The sequence below is a fragment of the Pteropus vampyrus genome, unplaced genomic scaffold, assembly GCF_000151845.1.
Source record: "Pteropus vampyrus isolate Shadow unplaced genomic scaffold, Pvam_2.0 Scaffold124, whole genome shotgun sequence".
Classification (NCBI taxonomy): Eukaryota; Metazoa; Chordata; class Mammalia; order Chiroptera; family Pteropodidae; genus Pteropus; species Pteropus vampyrus.
Window position 1 is genome coordinate 593,816 of NW_011888905.1, and position 16,031 is coordinate 609,846.

General features: G+C 58.8%; 2 protein-coding genes and 1 non-coding gene across 13 annotated transcripts in view; 2 read left to right on the top strand and 1 right to left on the bottom strand.

The window, feature by feature from the left end:
• The window catches only part of LOC105296327 (histone H2B type 1-A), a 101,351-nt gene that overhangs the window by 50,345 nt on the left and 34,975 nt on the right, over nt 1-16,031 (bottom strand). The gene's annotated exons all lie outside the window — the stretch shown is intronic.
• Nucleotides 4,026-16,031, top strand: part of SLC17A1 (solute carrier family 17 member 1) — a 21,750-nt gene continuing 9,744 nt past the window's right edge. For 2 of the 11 annotated variants that reach the window (XM_023534385.1, XM_023534386.1), the window contains exons 1-4: nt 12,267-14,243; nt 14,471-14,704; nt 14,784-14,871; nt 15,173-15,259. In XM_023534385.1, coding sequence (XP_023390153.1) covers nt 13,923-14,243; nt 14,471-14,704; nt 14,784-14,871; nt 15,173-15,259 — 730 coding nt within the window. In that variant the 5' untranslated portion in view covers nt 12,267-13,922. The other 9 variants (XM_023534388.1, XM_023534389.1, XM_023534387.1 and 6 more) reach the window with 9 other exon arrangements.
• LOC111743898 lies at nt 8,355-8,474 on the top strand. Its single transcript, XR_002781926.1, has one exon. It is a non-coding gene; the product is annotated as a 5S ribosomal RNA (ribosomal RNA).

The window sequence follows — 16,031 nt, forward strand, 5'->3', positions numbered from 1 at the left end:
ACGCGCGGCGGCCGCTGTGGAAAGCCCTGGGTGACGCGTTCCCTGAACCTGGCCCGCAGGTACGCCAGCTTCCTCATGGGCGTCTCCCGCGGCTTTGGGCTCGTCGCCGGCATCATGTCGGCCACCGCCACGGGATTTCTGATCAGCCAGGTAGGGGCGCTCCCTGACCGCCCGCGGGCGGCACCTGCTGTTTCCGGTGGGGGACCCCCAGGGCGGTGGCTCCAACGGCAGCACCGGTGCCCCAAATCAGACGTTAGCGGGTCAGGGTTCCCAGAGGAGACGTATTTCTGACAGTGAATGAGGTGAGCTTGGTGGGGACGAGCAGCTCGGGCAGAGGTACAAAGCGAGCTCTTCGCTGTGGCCAGAGGGGGTGACACACGTCAGGAGGGGCGAGAGACGGGAGCCGGGCGGGGGGCATCGCGGCAGTCAGCGGCAGCCCCGAGAGCCAGCTCAGAAAACACGTCCGGTTCACCCTCCGCGCATCGTCCTGCGATGTGGCCTCCGGGTTGTTGACCGAATCATCGGGACTCTGCCATGACTGTAGGGCGGAGATGAACTCTGACTAACGAGGGCTCGGCGAGGGGGGCCGGGCCGGCCGGCAGGCCACGCGCGGCCGGATCACGTGGCCATGGTGTCCCCGTGCTTGCCATGACACCCTAAAACAAAACAAACTGAAACGGGGACACGGGATGAGCTGTCGGTGGTGTCCGTCCGGCCATACTCGTGCAGGTCCATTTACTTTGGTTCCGAGAACGACCCCTCCCAGCCCAGAGCCCGGTGCCCACTGCAGGCTCGTTTCGTTCCCCACGGCATCGTCAGACCTCCTCCGATAGCTGCAGTGGCTGTCGCACATTGTCGCCCCACATTCTCTGTGGTCAGCATCGCGACCCACAGAACGGGGGGGCGGGGGGCTCCTGGCACCACCGGAGAAGGGAGCGGTGGCCGCGGTGACTCTGCGTTCCGCTTCCAGGACTCCGTGTCCGGATGGAGGAACGTCTTCTTCCTCTCCGCGGCCGTCAACGTGTTTGGCCTGGCGTTTTACCTCACGTTTGGACAAGCAGAGATCCAGGACTGGGCCAAAGAGCGGACACTCACCCGCCTCTGAGGACACCGCCGGGACGGGGACCCGGCCGCGCCCCTTCCAGCCGTTTCTGCTCGTCGACCTGCTTTCTTCACATTCCTCGCCGTAGACGCGGCGGTTCTCGGCTGCCGCCGTGCGTTGGGTTCTCCCGGGGCGTCTGAGGGGCGCGTGGATGCGTGGACCCTGCCCTCGAGGGCGGACGAGTCGGCTTGGGGTGGCACCGGACACGCCCGGGCTTTCTAACACACGGCCGGGGTTGACAAGTGCCGGACAGAGCCGGAACGTCCATGCCTGTCGCCTCTGCGTTTTCCGCTTTGGAAAGTAACGGGCGAATAAAAGTCTCTGTGGAAATAAGCCCCGTAAAGCACCTTCGTGGGGCCTGTCGCGGACACGGAGGAGACGTGCCACAGCCACAGGCGAGAGAGCTCAGCGCAGAACAGAATTTGAAGCTACAATCCGCAGAATTAACGCTGTTATTGTTTTTATATGTTATGAAACTTGGATGTTTATTTATGTGGTTAAATGCTATTAAAACCCATATGCTAAAAACAAAATAGACCACTTTCTAATTATTTAGATTAGGATTATTTCCAGCAGGCAAAACAGGTATTGGCGTATCCGCGGTAAATTCTGTGCGATGAGCGTCCGGCTGCGGCGGAGCAGGAACCGCGGGGGCAGAGGCCGGGCCGGGAGCTTGGGGACGGCGAGGTGGCTTGGACTGGACGCTGAGAACCGAAGGGAGACCAGAAGGGCTTTGAAATGAAATGACGGTTTGCACGGGGGCATCTGGCAGACGGGGGGCGGGGGGGCCGTGGCAGACCTCACCGAGGAGGTGACCTAGGAGCCGGACCAGGGTCTGAGAGCCAGTGAGAACTGCCAGACGAGGAGAAGCAGCAGGTGTGGTCCAGGCCCGGGCGCCGGCCCAGGCGAGGAGAAGGCGGATGAGTGAGTGGCGGCTCCAGCCGCGTCCCTCCCCGACCCGTGGGCGCCGGGCGCCCGTCCCCATCTCCAGGCGGGATCGCGAGTCCGGCCGCCCGCAGGGGTCCGGGAGGCGGGGACCCTGCAGGACATGCGTGGGCTCCTTCAGGAAACCGAAGCCCGCGGAGAGGCTGAGGACACACGCTGGACGCCACCGCTGGCCTCTGGCGTGGCACGGGGCCGGGCGCCGGCTGAGCGCGCTCGGGGAGACGCAGCCCACAGCCCGGCCGGGGCAGAACGCGGCCTGAACGCGAGCCCGCCTTGGGGACAGGGGCTCGACGTCAGATGACCGCTAAGAGGACCGAGCAGCTTCCGAAACACAACGGGGCACGAAACGGGCGGGGCCGGCCTGCATCCGCACCCACGATCCCCCGGTCCCCGCGTCTCTCCCGAAACCACCGCACCCCCAGCGGAGCAGCCGATGGGCGTCCTAAGTGAAGGCGGCGACGGGCAGGCTCGCTCTCGGTGGCCGCAGTGTGAGGCGCAGGCTCCACGCCGGGCGGCGGGCGCAGGTCTCGGCTCCCTGCGGCTCCTGGTGCCCAGAGGGGACGGTGGCACTCTGTGAGCTGGGCGCGCCGTCCCGTCGGCTCCACTGCTAGAAGTCCCCTTCTCTGACCGGTCTTCCGTCCACCTCCATTTGACTTGTTTCCCAGTGCGTGGCTGGGCACTGCACGTGTCGCTGCTGCTGGCTCGGCAGCTCCAGGGCCATCGCCCTGTCCCCACGTGGGAGGGTGGCAGCTCCCGCCACCCCCGCCCCACCCAGACTCCACCCTCACAGAGCCGGCTCCCCTCAGGTGCCGCGGCCTCCTTCTTCCTCCCACGTCGTGAATTTCTATTTGAAATAGCGATAAAAAGAAAAGGTATGTGTGTTATTTTGTTTAAAAAGAAGTAGCATGCTGCTCTTTCTGCTAAGAAGAAAACATATTTTTAAAATCTCTCTGGAAGGATTCAAGGAAACTTCAGTCTGGGTTCTGTCCAGAGGGGCATGAGGGCCGGAGACACGCCCACAAGCCAGGACGGCCATGGCCGTCAGCCTGGGCGGGTGACACGCGCACGCACACACACCCGCACACACACACACACACACACACGGCCCAAAATGCGTGCTGTTCATGCCAGGACTGCTCGTGAACCGAGAAGGGAAAAAAACATTTTAGAGGCTAGAAGGATCGTCCTCGATATGTATTAGTGAGACATTTAGTAAAATTTTTGCTGGAAACAATTCGGAAAGCGGAATGTTTACCTAATGAGCTCCTCACTTGAGCGAAAGGGTTGGAATTTTGAACGTTAGTGTCTTTGTTACTGTTGGTTGTGTTTGACCAGGTTCCCTGAAAATACGTGAGGTCGGAAAACAACTAGTCAGTTTCAGAATACCTGGACTTTTAGGTCTGGAAGAAGAAACTTCTCCATAGAACAATGATTTCAGAGGAAAAAAGCTACTGAGACTCACGCTGGTGACCAGAGGCGTTAATGAAAACAGCAGTGATAATACGGCAGACGGTGACCCGTTTGTCGATTTGCTGTTATATGCGAGGTACGTGGAGTGGCTTTATTTTGTGGCATGATTTACCCCTGTTCCTTTCGATGATCTCCGAATGAGAGAGAAGTCGCCATAGTGGAATACCCTTGTCCGAGGCACAGGTAGAAGGTGACGGTGTCCGGGCACGACCCCAGCGCGGCAGCATCACAGGCCCGCGCTGGCGAGGATGCAACAGGGTCCGCGTGCTTGACAGCTCGAGGCCCTTCCACCAGCCGAGCGTCGACTCAGCTCCGTTTACTAACCTGTGGGAGCAGGCGGCGCCTGAGCCGCACGCACTGTCCTCCTGTGTCTCCTCCTCAGACTTAGATTCGTCGGTTATTCTTTCTTCCTCTCCACGTCTGCTGTGCTCATTCGCACGCGCGTTTGCGGTTGTGGGCGGGGCGTTCCTGGTGCTGCAGTTGCTGAAATGAGGGGCACTGAACGAACGGGGGGCCACGTCGAAGGGGGAAAGGTGAGGCGTATTTGCCGCCGAGCCCGTGACCGAACGCATCGTGGGGACAGCGACAGACACACCACTCTGCTCGGCAGAAGGCAAATGACGAGTCCGATGGCCAGCTGGACTTGGCCCCAGAGATGGAGAAGCAAAAGCAGGTGTCTGACCTGAACTTGAAAATAAAGGGATTTGCCAGCGCCACGATGGGGACCGGAGGCCCCGAGCAGACAGAACACGGCGTGCGGGTCCACGGCTTAGAGTCGGGTGAACAGGTGGCCAGGCTCATCCGAAAGCTCAGTGCCGTTTGGCCAAGCCTCTCGTTTCGGAGTTGAGGACCACGTGACGTGATGGTGTGACAGCTGCCCCTGACGAGCCCGCATCACTGCTGGACTCTGCGATGTGAGCAATGCACATGTGACAGGGGCATCCTCGGGCCCACCTGTGGCTGCAACCAGAGCGTGGCCGGAGCCTCCGATACGTCACCCGGAGTGGGGGCGACATCCTGCTGACCGGTCACATGGCTAACTAATTATTAACGGTGGCTGTTCGCAGCCCCGTGGCGCTGGCTCCAAGGGTCACGGCAATGATTTCCGAAGGAGAGGCGTGTGCTTCGTCCTCCCCACTCAGCCTCGTCACCGAAACAAAGCGACTGGAAACCAACCTCCTGCCAGAGGAAAAGATATGAATTCGAAAAAAAGAGGCTATTATGAGTCAGGTCAAGAGACTCTTTCAATCTATCTTCCCGTGTTTAGAAATTAGTTAGAGATGAAGCAAAGTTAGATTTTTTTGCACACAGAGACGCCTTGAGTCTATTTCTACTAAGTCAAACCAGGTGGAATTTGAGAAGAAACAAGTCGTGAGCATCTTTAAGTAAAGTTAAAAATTAAATCGTGGAACCAAGCCACAGTTTCTGACTTAGATAATAATTTAGGGTGAGAAACATTTCATGTGGCATTTGAATTCTGCAGTTGTTGATTACTTATTGCAGGGTCAAGAGTCCTTCGGAAATGACTCAGGAACATCTTTCACCTGGGAGGGTGGCATTTCCCACCGGCCCCCCGCACAGTAGACTTAGCTTAGCCGTGCTTACTTCGCCCAGTGCGGATGGGGCAAATCTGCTTTCTTAAAACATCATGACACTTAGCGTAAAGGACTGTGAGGGTGGCACAGAAGAGATCTGGCAAGAGGGTCACTGTGACTTCCTCAGGCCTGGACTCCTCTGACTCCATGACCGAGTCCAACGCCCAGCCAGCGGTGCCTGGTCAAACCCGGAGGGAGCGTGCAGGGGTGGGGCTGGCCCCGAGTCTCCCTAGTGCGGGGGGGCCTGAGGCCTCACCTCCTCCGACACGGGGACGAACAGGACGGCAGCCAGGGAGCCCCAGCTGCGTGGAGCTGGAGGTGACGACAGCCGACCGGCCAGGCGTCCGCTGCAGGGCCCCCGAGGTCATGCCGCGAGTTCCAGAACGGTCCGCGCTGCGTGACAGCGGGCACGCATGTCTTGAACACACTTGCGGATGGTCGAAACAGGGGAACAGGCAGACACCTCGTGTGAGAAGGGCGAGGGGAAGCGGCACAGCGACGTTCGAGTTCAGCCATGACATGGCAGTTCATGTGCTTCGAAGATGGAAAACCCAGCAAAACTGCAAAGGGAAAAACACAAAAATCACACGGAAAAACAAGTCTGCATTTAATTATAATATTCTCTTTTTTTAACCCTTTAGAAACAGAACCGAAGTCACTAAAGACACCACAAGACGAAGCAGGAACGAGTGTGGGCGCATGAGCCAGAGACCCGTGCGGGTGGCTGGGGGCCCCCGGGGCGGTCGGGGCCCAGCAGGGAGCCTCGTCAGTCCCCCCCCACCCCGGACAGGCCCCCTGCTCCCCGGGCTCGGCCACGTGGCACGTCCCCTCCCTGACCTCTGTGACATGACGCCCCGCCCCTTCGCTCGTTGGAGCGGCTCGCAGGCTTTGCCGGGACGTGCTCGTCCTCGGCTGCGACGCGCTGCTGTTCCCGAACGAACCCATCACGCTGGCAGAACAGCCAGCGGCTTCCGTCTTTAGGACAGCGGGACGCACCTGGGGCTTCGAAGAAACGAGACGCAGCTGACGAGAAAGATCGAGATGCTCACGTCAGCGGAGAAGCAGGAGGGGCTGCGGAGGGCGCCGGGTGCCAAACCTCCCTCTCACCCCGGGCGCTTCTGACGACAGACGCCCCCGGAGGGTCCCATTAATGATTAGCCATTCGGGCCGCGGTGGCAAAGGGTCCCCTGCCGCCCAGGGGCAGCCGCTGAAGCAAGAGCGAGGGAGAGGAGGCTGAGACCGCACGTCCCTCTGCCCAGCGCCGAGTCGGTGAGTCGCTTCCCCGGGGGTCGACGGCAAGGGGCCTCAGGGTCCTGTTTGTGCCACAAATGACAGTATTTATACGCTCTCCCCTCCCAGTGCCAGGTTTTCTCGTATTGACTAAAAAGCGTGAGTGAAAACGTGAAGGCCCCATCACCTGAACGAGGCAGAGAGTAGAGAGGTAGAATATATGTGTATTTCACGACAGGTGTGTAATATACATGTGAACATCCTTTAACGTAACGTTCGTCCACAGCTGGTATTATTACTTCCTCGGGGTTTATGCCTAAGAAGTGAAAAATTCCAAAGCAAGTTATAGATATTTCGTTTCCATTGGCCACGACAGAAACCTCGGGGGGTTTTCTGTTTGTTGGTTTCGATTTTTGTACTTTTCCGGAGACCTTCGTTTGTATCTGGGCACAAGTGAAGCGTGTGGAGGACTTCGAGCAGGAGGGTGCCCTAACGTGTGGGGCGAGGACGGGCACCAGCTGCCTTCCTGCTCGAGGGGAGAGCAGGCAGGCCAGCTGGAGGCTGTCACACGAACCCGGGCCAGCTGTGCCGGAGGCCAGACGCGCACGGAAGACGCGGCGAACAGCAGACGGCAGTGGCCTCGGGGAGACGGGGGTGGAGGAGCGTGTTCCTCACAGACCGGACGTGGCAGGTGGAAGGAAGAAATCAAGGGTGATGGCCAAGGGCCGGGGAGGTCGCACGGCCACCAGCTGAGCCCGGACGGCGCCTGGGGGGAGCGAGTCAGGGACTCAGTGCCGCTTCAGAGTTTGATTTGCGGATCAGCCGATCAGCTGGCTTTCAGTGGGACGCAACGTAGCATCTTAAAGTCGATGGCGGCTCCGACTGGACCAAACGCCGCCCGCCGCGACTTCCGTCCGACTCGGCGCGTGAGGCGCCGCTCTGGCATCGGTCCCCACCTGCCGGTCCCAGGCCGCTTCCCGGGCGACCCGGCCGTCCTGCGTCCGGGGCCGCGAGGCCCTTTCCTCACGGAGCGTTTCTTCTGGGTGTTTTTCTGTGGTTCCTTGGCTTTTCCTGCTGCTTCCCTCTTCCATACAGTGGTGTCCTGTCATTCTATCCTCGTGACGCGTTTCGCTGCTTTATTACTATGCCACTGTCTCCCCAGGCCTGCCCTTCCCTCCAGACCGATGCTCCTGTGCTCTGTTACGACAGTCAGCTGGTCTGCATTACTTTTTGCCAGCTGTATCCATTTTATATTCCTGCAAGCATACGGCCACAAACCTAATGGCCTAAAGTGACACTCGTTCATTTTGCTGCAGTTTCTGTGGCCCAGAGGTCCAGGCCCGGCTTGGCTGGGTGGCCTGTCCTTGCCTGCGGCCACACGGCTGTCCAGGTGGCACACGTGTCTGGAGCTGGACCGGGAAGGGCCCGCTCTGCATCGGGTTGACTGTGCCGATGACGAGGGCCGGACGAGGAGGCGTGAGCGGGGGCCTCGCTCAGCTCCAAGCTCCAGCCTGGAGCAGCAGAAACCCTGGGCCGCGTCGGTGGAAGGTGCCGTCGCCACGGCCACGCACAGGGAGTAACATCGCGGAATTTATTACTTACAGATCCCAGGAATGAGCAGGGCCGGGGGGTGGGGGCGGCATTCCTCCGCCCCAGGTCACCAGGGAGGGGACAGAGCAGGGCAGAAGCATCTGTCACTGAGGAGACGGCTCGGGCGGAGGGCGCTGACTTTTCCCGGCCTCAGCTCTAGGTAGTTATTTTAAAAGGTGCCCCCAGGAAATGCCAACTGGGAGCCGGGGAGAAACCCCGAGCCTGGGTGCTTAATCTCGTGTCCGGACCCCGGTGTGAGCAGGCCGGCATGCTGCTCGAATGGCGGTTTCCTGATCAAGATTTATTCCACTGTGTTTACTTTAAAACACCCCAGGGATGTGGCTCCACAGTGCAGCGGTCAGCACGTCAGCTTTACACGCAGAAGGTCCTGGGTTCACGCCCCAGTGGAGCCACGGTCCATGGTCTATGGTCACACCACCCTGAACACGCCCGATCCCGTCTGATCTCGGAAGCTAAGCAGGGTCGGGCCCGGTTAGTACTTGGATGGGAGACCGCCTGGGAAGACCGGGTGGGCGTAAAAAATAATTAATAATAATAAAAATAATAAATAATAATAAAAAAATACTCCAGGAAACCACCACTGGGCACGTGGAAATGCAAGTGGCCAAATACCGGTAACGGGTACGTGGCTAAACGAGACCGTTCTACTCTTTTATATGTTTGTAAATTTCCATAACAAAATGTTAAATTTAAAAAACATAATTTAAAAAAAAAAAAAACACAGAAGCCCGGCGTGGAATCCAGGAGCCACACAGCGCCCCGGGCCCAGCAGCAGAAAGCTGGTTCCCTCCACGGGGAGCCGACCCGGAGCCAGACGGCAGGCTGTCCACTCACGACACACCGTGGCCAACGGCTGACCAGGGGCTTCCGGCCAGTGACGGGGCCCTCGACCCGGAAAATGCCAGGAATCGTCGGCCTTGGTGTCAAACATCCTGGAAAAACCACACGCTCAGAACCAGCAGAACCCGAACCTCCGAAGGAAATCTGCTGACCGTACAAGACGTCCAGGGCTCCCGGGCGAATAGGTGGAAGGTTCGCGATGCGTCTTGGGGGAGCACGTAATGGGGTCGGTTTGCAGAGCATCCGGCCTGCAGCGTGCGTCACGCTCTTTAGAAGCACAGCCGAAATGAAAGGTGCCTAAGCAGGGCAGAGACCAGCTACAGCGCAGTCGCTGGCTTAGGGGCCCCGTGTCCCAGTGGGATGACAGGTCTCCTTCCACTAGTCCCCAGGGAGAGCCCCGCCCAGGCCCTGCTGCGCATGGTGGCCGGACCAAGAGCCCTCACGGCCGTCATCAAGGCCACCAGGGAGGTCACGCCCCTCGGAGGACAGGCTTTACTAAAATGTGCCTCTCTCCGGGCAGCTGGAAGGGACGACAGACGTGAACTTTGCAGGAGAAAGAGAAGGGACGGGAAGAGGAGGGGAGGGAGAAAAAGCTAACGGGACGTTTGTGGGGCGTCTACAGCCTTCCTGCCGCAGTGGGGCTGCACGCCCCCGGCCATCCTCAGTCGAAGGAGCACGTGGGCAGGTCCTGCCTCTGTCACGGCCGTGAAGTTACTGGCCACGGATGACTTTAAGACTCCCCTGAGGATTCAAGGGTGAAAGGGAAGTTAAAAATTAAATTTAAATGTTGGCGCGGTGAGGTCAAAGGCTTTGGTGAAGGGTTGATGGGGCTAAAATTAGTAAATCCAGAAACGCAGCAGTTTTCCGAAGTCGGAAGGAAAAGTCTGTCCCGGGCGGGGGTTGCAGGGGGGTCACCTTTCTGCCCTGAGTCGGTAAGTCTCGCGCTTCCGTGACGAAAAGAGCCTCGGTGACGGTGACGAGGGGCTGTATCTCCACGTTAGAGACCTTATCGAAGGTTCTTAGCAATCCACGGAAACTTGGGGAGGGGGGGAGTCTATTGCCCCGGGTTTTCCCGCAAGGAAAGAAAACAGAACATGTTTTCCAGGATGAGCGTGAGGTGGACTGTCATGTGGATGGACGAGGGGAGAGAAGTGTGTGGTGCGTGGTGATGGTGCCCGTGAATCCGGGAGGGATGTGCCGAGTCTGTCGCGTGGGGGAGGGTTGCACGAGCGTGTTTGTGATGTGCGTGTGTGTGTGTCTGTGTGTCTGTGTGTGTCTGTGTCTGTGTGGGGCGTGTGTCCGGAGGCAAACAGCATCCCCAGGTGTCCCCACGCGTGATCACGGGGGGTCGAGAACCCCTTTCCAGCTTCCCGCTGGCAGTGAAGCCCGAGTTCTTGTTTGCTGGGTGAAGACCTGGCCTCTCTTTCGCTTCCCAGGGGGCTCTCGCCGGGTATAGAATTATGGGTTGGCAGAGCTTTTCATCTGTTTTCTATAGCTTTCAAGTTTTCCGTATATTTTTAACCGACGACAGAAAAATCATAAAAGTCGCACGCAAACGTCGGCGTGCGGGCGCTGGTGTGACGATGTGTTTCCTCCGACGCACGTTCGGTCAGGGGCTCCGGGCCGGGTCCCTCCGGCCGGGGCTGTGCTGACCTCGCTGTGCGTTGCACTTGCAGTGGGCGGACGACGGATCATGCAGCGAGAAGAGACGTCACGGGACCCGATGGATGACCAGTTCCCTCCCAAGAAAGGTAGCTGTCGTTTTCTGTCCCCTCACGCCGGCTGGCTCTTCCTCATAGGACACTGTCGAGTCCAGGCGAGAGGCTTTTCCCATAAAAATGTACAAAGCGCTTAGAAGTGTTTGGGAAAGGGGGTGAGAGAGGCAGCCCCGCCACGATTGTCCCTCGGAGAATCCCCAAACGGGAGGGTCGTGGTGCCCGGCCGCTCACGCGCAAGTTGGGGCGATGCTCATGGCTGTCGGCTCACCCCTGCGTGGGAAACGTGGGAATGGGGTGCATTGTTTTTGCTGCGTCTCGAGGAGAAGGAGACGGGTCCGTGGATGCAAGTGGGGTGGACGCGTGTTTTGACCACCGCATCCTCAGGCGTTGACAGTCAAATAGTCACTGAACACAAACGTTTCTTTACACAAAAGTTCATCCTGAGCGAGGCCTGGAGGGGCAGAGAGATCGCCACTATGGGCTTAGGGTTGTGTCCACGCGATGGGGACCAACTCCCAGAAGAAGGGTGGGCCATGGAGCGCGTACCTTTCGATGGACGTAAGGGTTGGTTAGTGGTCTATTGAATTTTCTATTTCTTCTCGTATCAGTGTTGATATTTTTACCTTGTCCGCTTCATCTAAGTGCAAACTTAGATGTGAATGTGTAAAACACATAAGCATACAAAGCTTATAATAAACACGTACAGTTTTATATGTACATCTACACCCTTGATTTCTGCCTCATACTGAACATCTTCTTCCTTTCGTGTTCTTAGGGTTCGTTCCTTGGTTAACTTTCCTAACCGCTGAGTTCTCTTCCTTTCTGGTAGATGTGTTTAGGGGTGTCCTTGAGTTCAGCGTCACGTCTGTGACTCGGTGCCAAACAGACTAGAATTCCCTGCGTGGCTCCTGTTTCAACTCGAGCTTTATTCAGAAGCACTTCCTGCAGGGATTTACCCAGATTCGCCCAGATCGTTGGGCCTGTCGCTCTGTCCCTCTTTCTGATTTCCGAGAAATGGGTTCGTACGCCTCAGCCGGTGGACTCATCCCAAACGGTCCGCTATTTAAAAAAAAAAAAAAAAAAGTGGCTGGGGCGCTCGGCAGAGCGTTTTCGTGGGCACACGTTGCCGTTTCTCCCGGGCAGTGGCCGTGTGTCGCTTTCTTCCACCGAGTTGCGTTGGTCCGTTCGTTCAGAAACGCATTCGCTCGCGCATCAGTCTCTGGACGCCCCGCTTTCTTCCAGCGATGAGCTCGTCCGGCCGGATGCCAGGGGCCACTGGTCACCCCAGCTCAGAGCTTCCTTGAGTGCAGAGCACTTTGCGAGCGCCGCTTCTGCGTGCGTCCGAGTTCCTCAGCCAGAACCGATGCGTTCGGGGGGTCAGGCCGTGCCCTGGAGTGGAACTCTTTGTTTTCATTACGGAGACTCACTTCCAAGAATAACCTAGGATGTTTTGAAACGGTCCCTTTAAAATATGCACGGGCCAAAAATACTTGCGGGGCTGGCCTAATTTTCTGGGCCGTTCCAGTCGGGGTTCTATTTTAGGGGCGTGTGGGGTTATTATATCAGCTGCCCGTCTTCCTACTGTGTCGTGACCTCCAAGGCCGCAAAGTCCAGTCCAATTTCAAATTGATGACGGTGCTGAGTGGCCCTCCCTGCAGTTCAAAGGACGTTTTGACGGCAGCCGTGTTGACGATCGACGCTTTCTCTTCTACCCACCAGGTCCAACATTTTGTTCCCTCCGCTATGGGTTGTGTCTCCTCCTGCACTTATGTAACGTTGTCACGGTGTCACAGAACGTGTGTCTGAGCCTCACCATGCTGGCCATGGTGAACAGAACAGAGCCACGCGGCCTCCCCAACGCCTCCGCAGAGGACCTCCTGGACAGCGTCAAGGTACATTTAACATGTCAGCCACGGTCGTACGTTTGAAATCCTATCTCGTAACTAATTTGGGTACAGATCGACTGTTATCATAATTGATATGACGAGAATGAGTAGGAAGAACACTCAAGTCTGGATCCGCCTTGCCAGGAGGGATCTAAGTGTGTCCCGTGACTGACGTGTGCCTCGGTATTTGTGAAGGGCTTTCGTGCGCGAAGTCTTCTATGCGAAGAGACGGTACAGGCGCTCGCGTGACACACACCGGCCAGACGCCGCGGCGCGACCTTCACTCGGGAGGGAGGAAGGCGCACGCCCGTGCGAGGACCGGTGTGTCGACGCGCAGAGCGGCTTTGTCTGCAACGGCCGAAATGTTCATCAGCAGGAGAAAGAGGCACGGACAGTGGACCATCCATAAAATGGAGCGCTCCTTGGCACTGAAAAGGAATGAACCACTGACACGCAGAACAACTCGGATGCAACGCGAACCGATTCCGTCCAGTGGAGAAAGCGAGAGGGAAACGAGTGTATATCGTGTGACTCTGTTTCTATAAAACTTGTAGGAAATCAAAACCAAGTTATCGTGATGGGCAGCAGGTCGCGGGCAGGGGGTGGGGACGGGTCCGTCATCGCGATCGTGGCGAAGGCGTCACGGGTGAACCCAGAGCCGAAAGTTTATCGACTTACATTTAACATCTGTTAAACTCTATTTTATTTAAAAAAAAAAAAAATTGCGTGTGAATTACACGCTTCAATATTTGTATTATCCCACCGTTGGGGGTTAAATACTGAGAACCCCATCTTCTAGAAAACCAGCTGCCCACGGGGGCCGAGTTTCAGGTCCTTCGACGTGGCCTGAGCCACGTGGGGCTGCGGCGCGTCCCTGGCATGTTTACCCCCGTCACAGCCACCCCTGTGCCCAGGGACGCTGATCCCCTTCGCCTGCGAGCCACGGAAAAGGAGTTCGGTTTGCCGCTGTCACAAAGGTACGAGACGAAAATTGAAGACACGGAGCACGTGATTATTCTAAAATATGAAACCTCCCTGGAAAACCCTTGCCGCGAAGCGGGTCTAGACCGTAACCTGAAATTTCAAAATCAACCTGAAAACCAGCAAAGCCGTGGAGCCAGGGAAGGGCCACCACGGGGCCACCACGGGGCAGCCCACGCGCGCAGGCGCTTGGAGCGGACGTGGCCAAACAGGAGATGCGCCGACAGCGAGTGAGCGAAACACAGGGAAAGCGACAGAACCCGGAACGGAGCTGGGATCAAATGGAGTCGCACGTTTTAGGGGGAAAATAAGAGGAACTAGAAGCACAGATGGCACGGGGAGGGTCTCGGAGCGAAGGAGAGAAGGGGAAGTTGAGGACGAAGGGGGCGCACGTGGGGGGGCGTCCCCTCCACAGGGCCGTCCGGCTGCGGGGGGCGGGTCCCTTGCGCACGGCCGGTGGGAACGTGGGCTGCCGAGGCCGCCGTGGAAAGCTGCGTGGAGGTTCCTCCAAAAACCACGAACGGGACTTCCTCAGGAGCTAGCAATGCCTCTCCTGGGAATTTACCCAAAGAAGACAGCGTCACTCACTCAAAAAGATGGGTGCACCCCCACGTCCACTGCAGTGTTGCCCACGACGGCCGAGATACGGAGCAGCCCAGACAGTGACCGACTGCGAAAACGTGACACGTCGGAAGGAGACGTGGAACAGAATCCAGCCGCATGGAACAAAATCGTTTGTATAGACCTCGAGGGCATCGTGCGAAGTGCAATGAATCAGCTCAACACTCTGCTCTTCTGCGTGGAATCTCAACAAACCAACAGCAGCACTGGGCGCCTGGAAACAACCGATGCCGTGGCCAGAGGTGTAGTTGGGGGCGGGGGACAGAAATGGCCGAAGGGGGTAAAAAAGCGCCAACTTCCAGCTATAAAGCTGCAGAGGCCGGCGGAGGATGGGGTCACCCTCGGAAGATGACGGTGCGGGGAGGGAGCGGGGCCCCCGGCTGAGTCTGGGTCCCGCGTGCCGCTCCACGTGGGCGAGCCCGGAGGCCACGAGCAGCCGGGGTGACGGCGCCGCCCTCTCTCTCCTCTCAGAACCCCCAGTACAACTGGAGCCTCAAAACCCAGGGAGTCATCCTGAGCTCCATCATGTACGGCCTGCTCATCGCCCAGATCCCCGCCGGCTACCTGTCCGGCATCTTCTCCATCAGGAAAATGATCGGCTGTTCGCTGCTGCTCAGCTCCCTGCTCACCCTGCTCACGCCCCTGGCAGCCACGGCGGGGGAGGCCTTCCTCATGGCCTGCCGCGCCCTCCAGGGACTGGGTCAGGTGGGTGTGGGGGCGCCACGGGGCGGGGCGTGACCATGCAGAGCGCAGCAGACCGAGCACTCTGTCCCCTCTCCTGCAGGGGACCACGCTGACCGCCCAGCACGTGATCTGGGTCAAGTGGGCGCCTCCCCTGGAGCAAGGCCGGCTGACCTCCATGAGCATATCAGGTGAGGCATCTGACGCCACCGGCGTGACCGCCACCTCCCGCGAGCCAGGAACCCGCAGGGCTCTAGAGATGGCTCTTCCCGCACCCCCACTTCGGCGGGAGGGGGCCACGTGGGGGGCAGACAGTCCCAAACAGCAGAAGAGAGGGTGAGCCGGCTCGTGGCCCTCTTCCTGATGGGTGGCGCCACAGCGAATGAGCCTGTGTCACCGGCGGCTGCTCGTGGCCCCGCGAGGCCAGGCTGCTGCGCCCTGGGGCCCCCTCCAACCGAGCGTGTCTGTCCACCGCGCCCTCCCTCTGTCTAGGGAGCGTACTGGGACCCTTCATCGCCCTGCTGCTGACCGGGTTCATCTGTCAGTCGCTGGGCTGGCCCATGGTCTTCTACATTTTCGGTGAGTCTTTGTCCATGAATCCCAGTCGTGAGTCAGAATTTAAGAAAAAGATGAAAACGAAATTAAGACACTTTTATGAAGCTGAGGGTATTAAAGTCAGGAGCCGGTGAAGGGGAGGGACGCATCAACGCTTGGCTACGGGCCGCGAGTGAGTGTCACGCCGAGCACCACGCACGCCGTGGGCCATCGCCCCAGGCGATGCGCGTGGGGCAGGGGGCGCGCGGGGGTGGAGGACGGCGCGACGGGCGGACTGTCCACTTGACGCCCCGCGCGTGACCCGCGGTGCCTCGTCATCAAACGCTTTCGTCTCTGAAGCGAAACGCGTAACACGTTGGAATAAATTCAAAGGTGCGCAGGGTCGGGGCTTCCCAACAGGTTACAAAGCCGCTTCTGACCTTCGTGCCCGGGTCTCAGACGCGTGTGGGTGAGGGACTGCGGGCGGGAGTCGCTCTGCCATCTCGTAGGCGAGGAAGCTCAAGGGGGCCTCGTTCAAAGGGGCCTCGTTTGCCTCCGGAGCGAGCCGCAGAATCCTCCGGGACGCCTGGCAGAACCGCGGGGCCGGCAGGAGGAAGCGCGTCCCACCCCCGGGCCAGAGGGGGCCCCTCAGGAGAGAGGCTGCCTTGGGGGGGCTCGTGATGTGTCATTAGAGGCCACGCAGACTGGGGCGCCGCTGGAGGCTGACGACCAGGAGGGGGGGCACCTGGCTCGTCTCTGCTCCCGCAAATCCCTGTGGGAAGCAGAGGGCCTGGGCCTGTCGGTGGCCGCTCGGGGC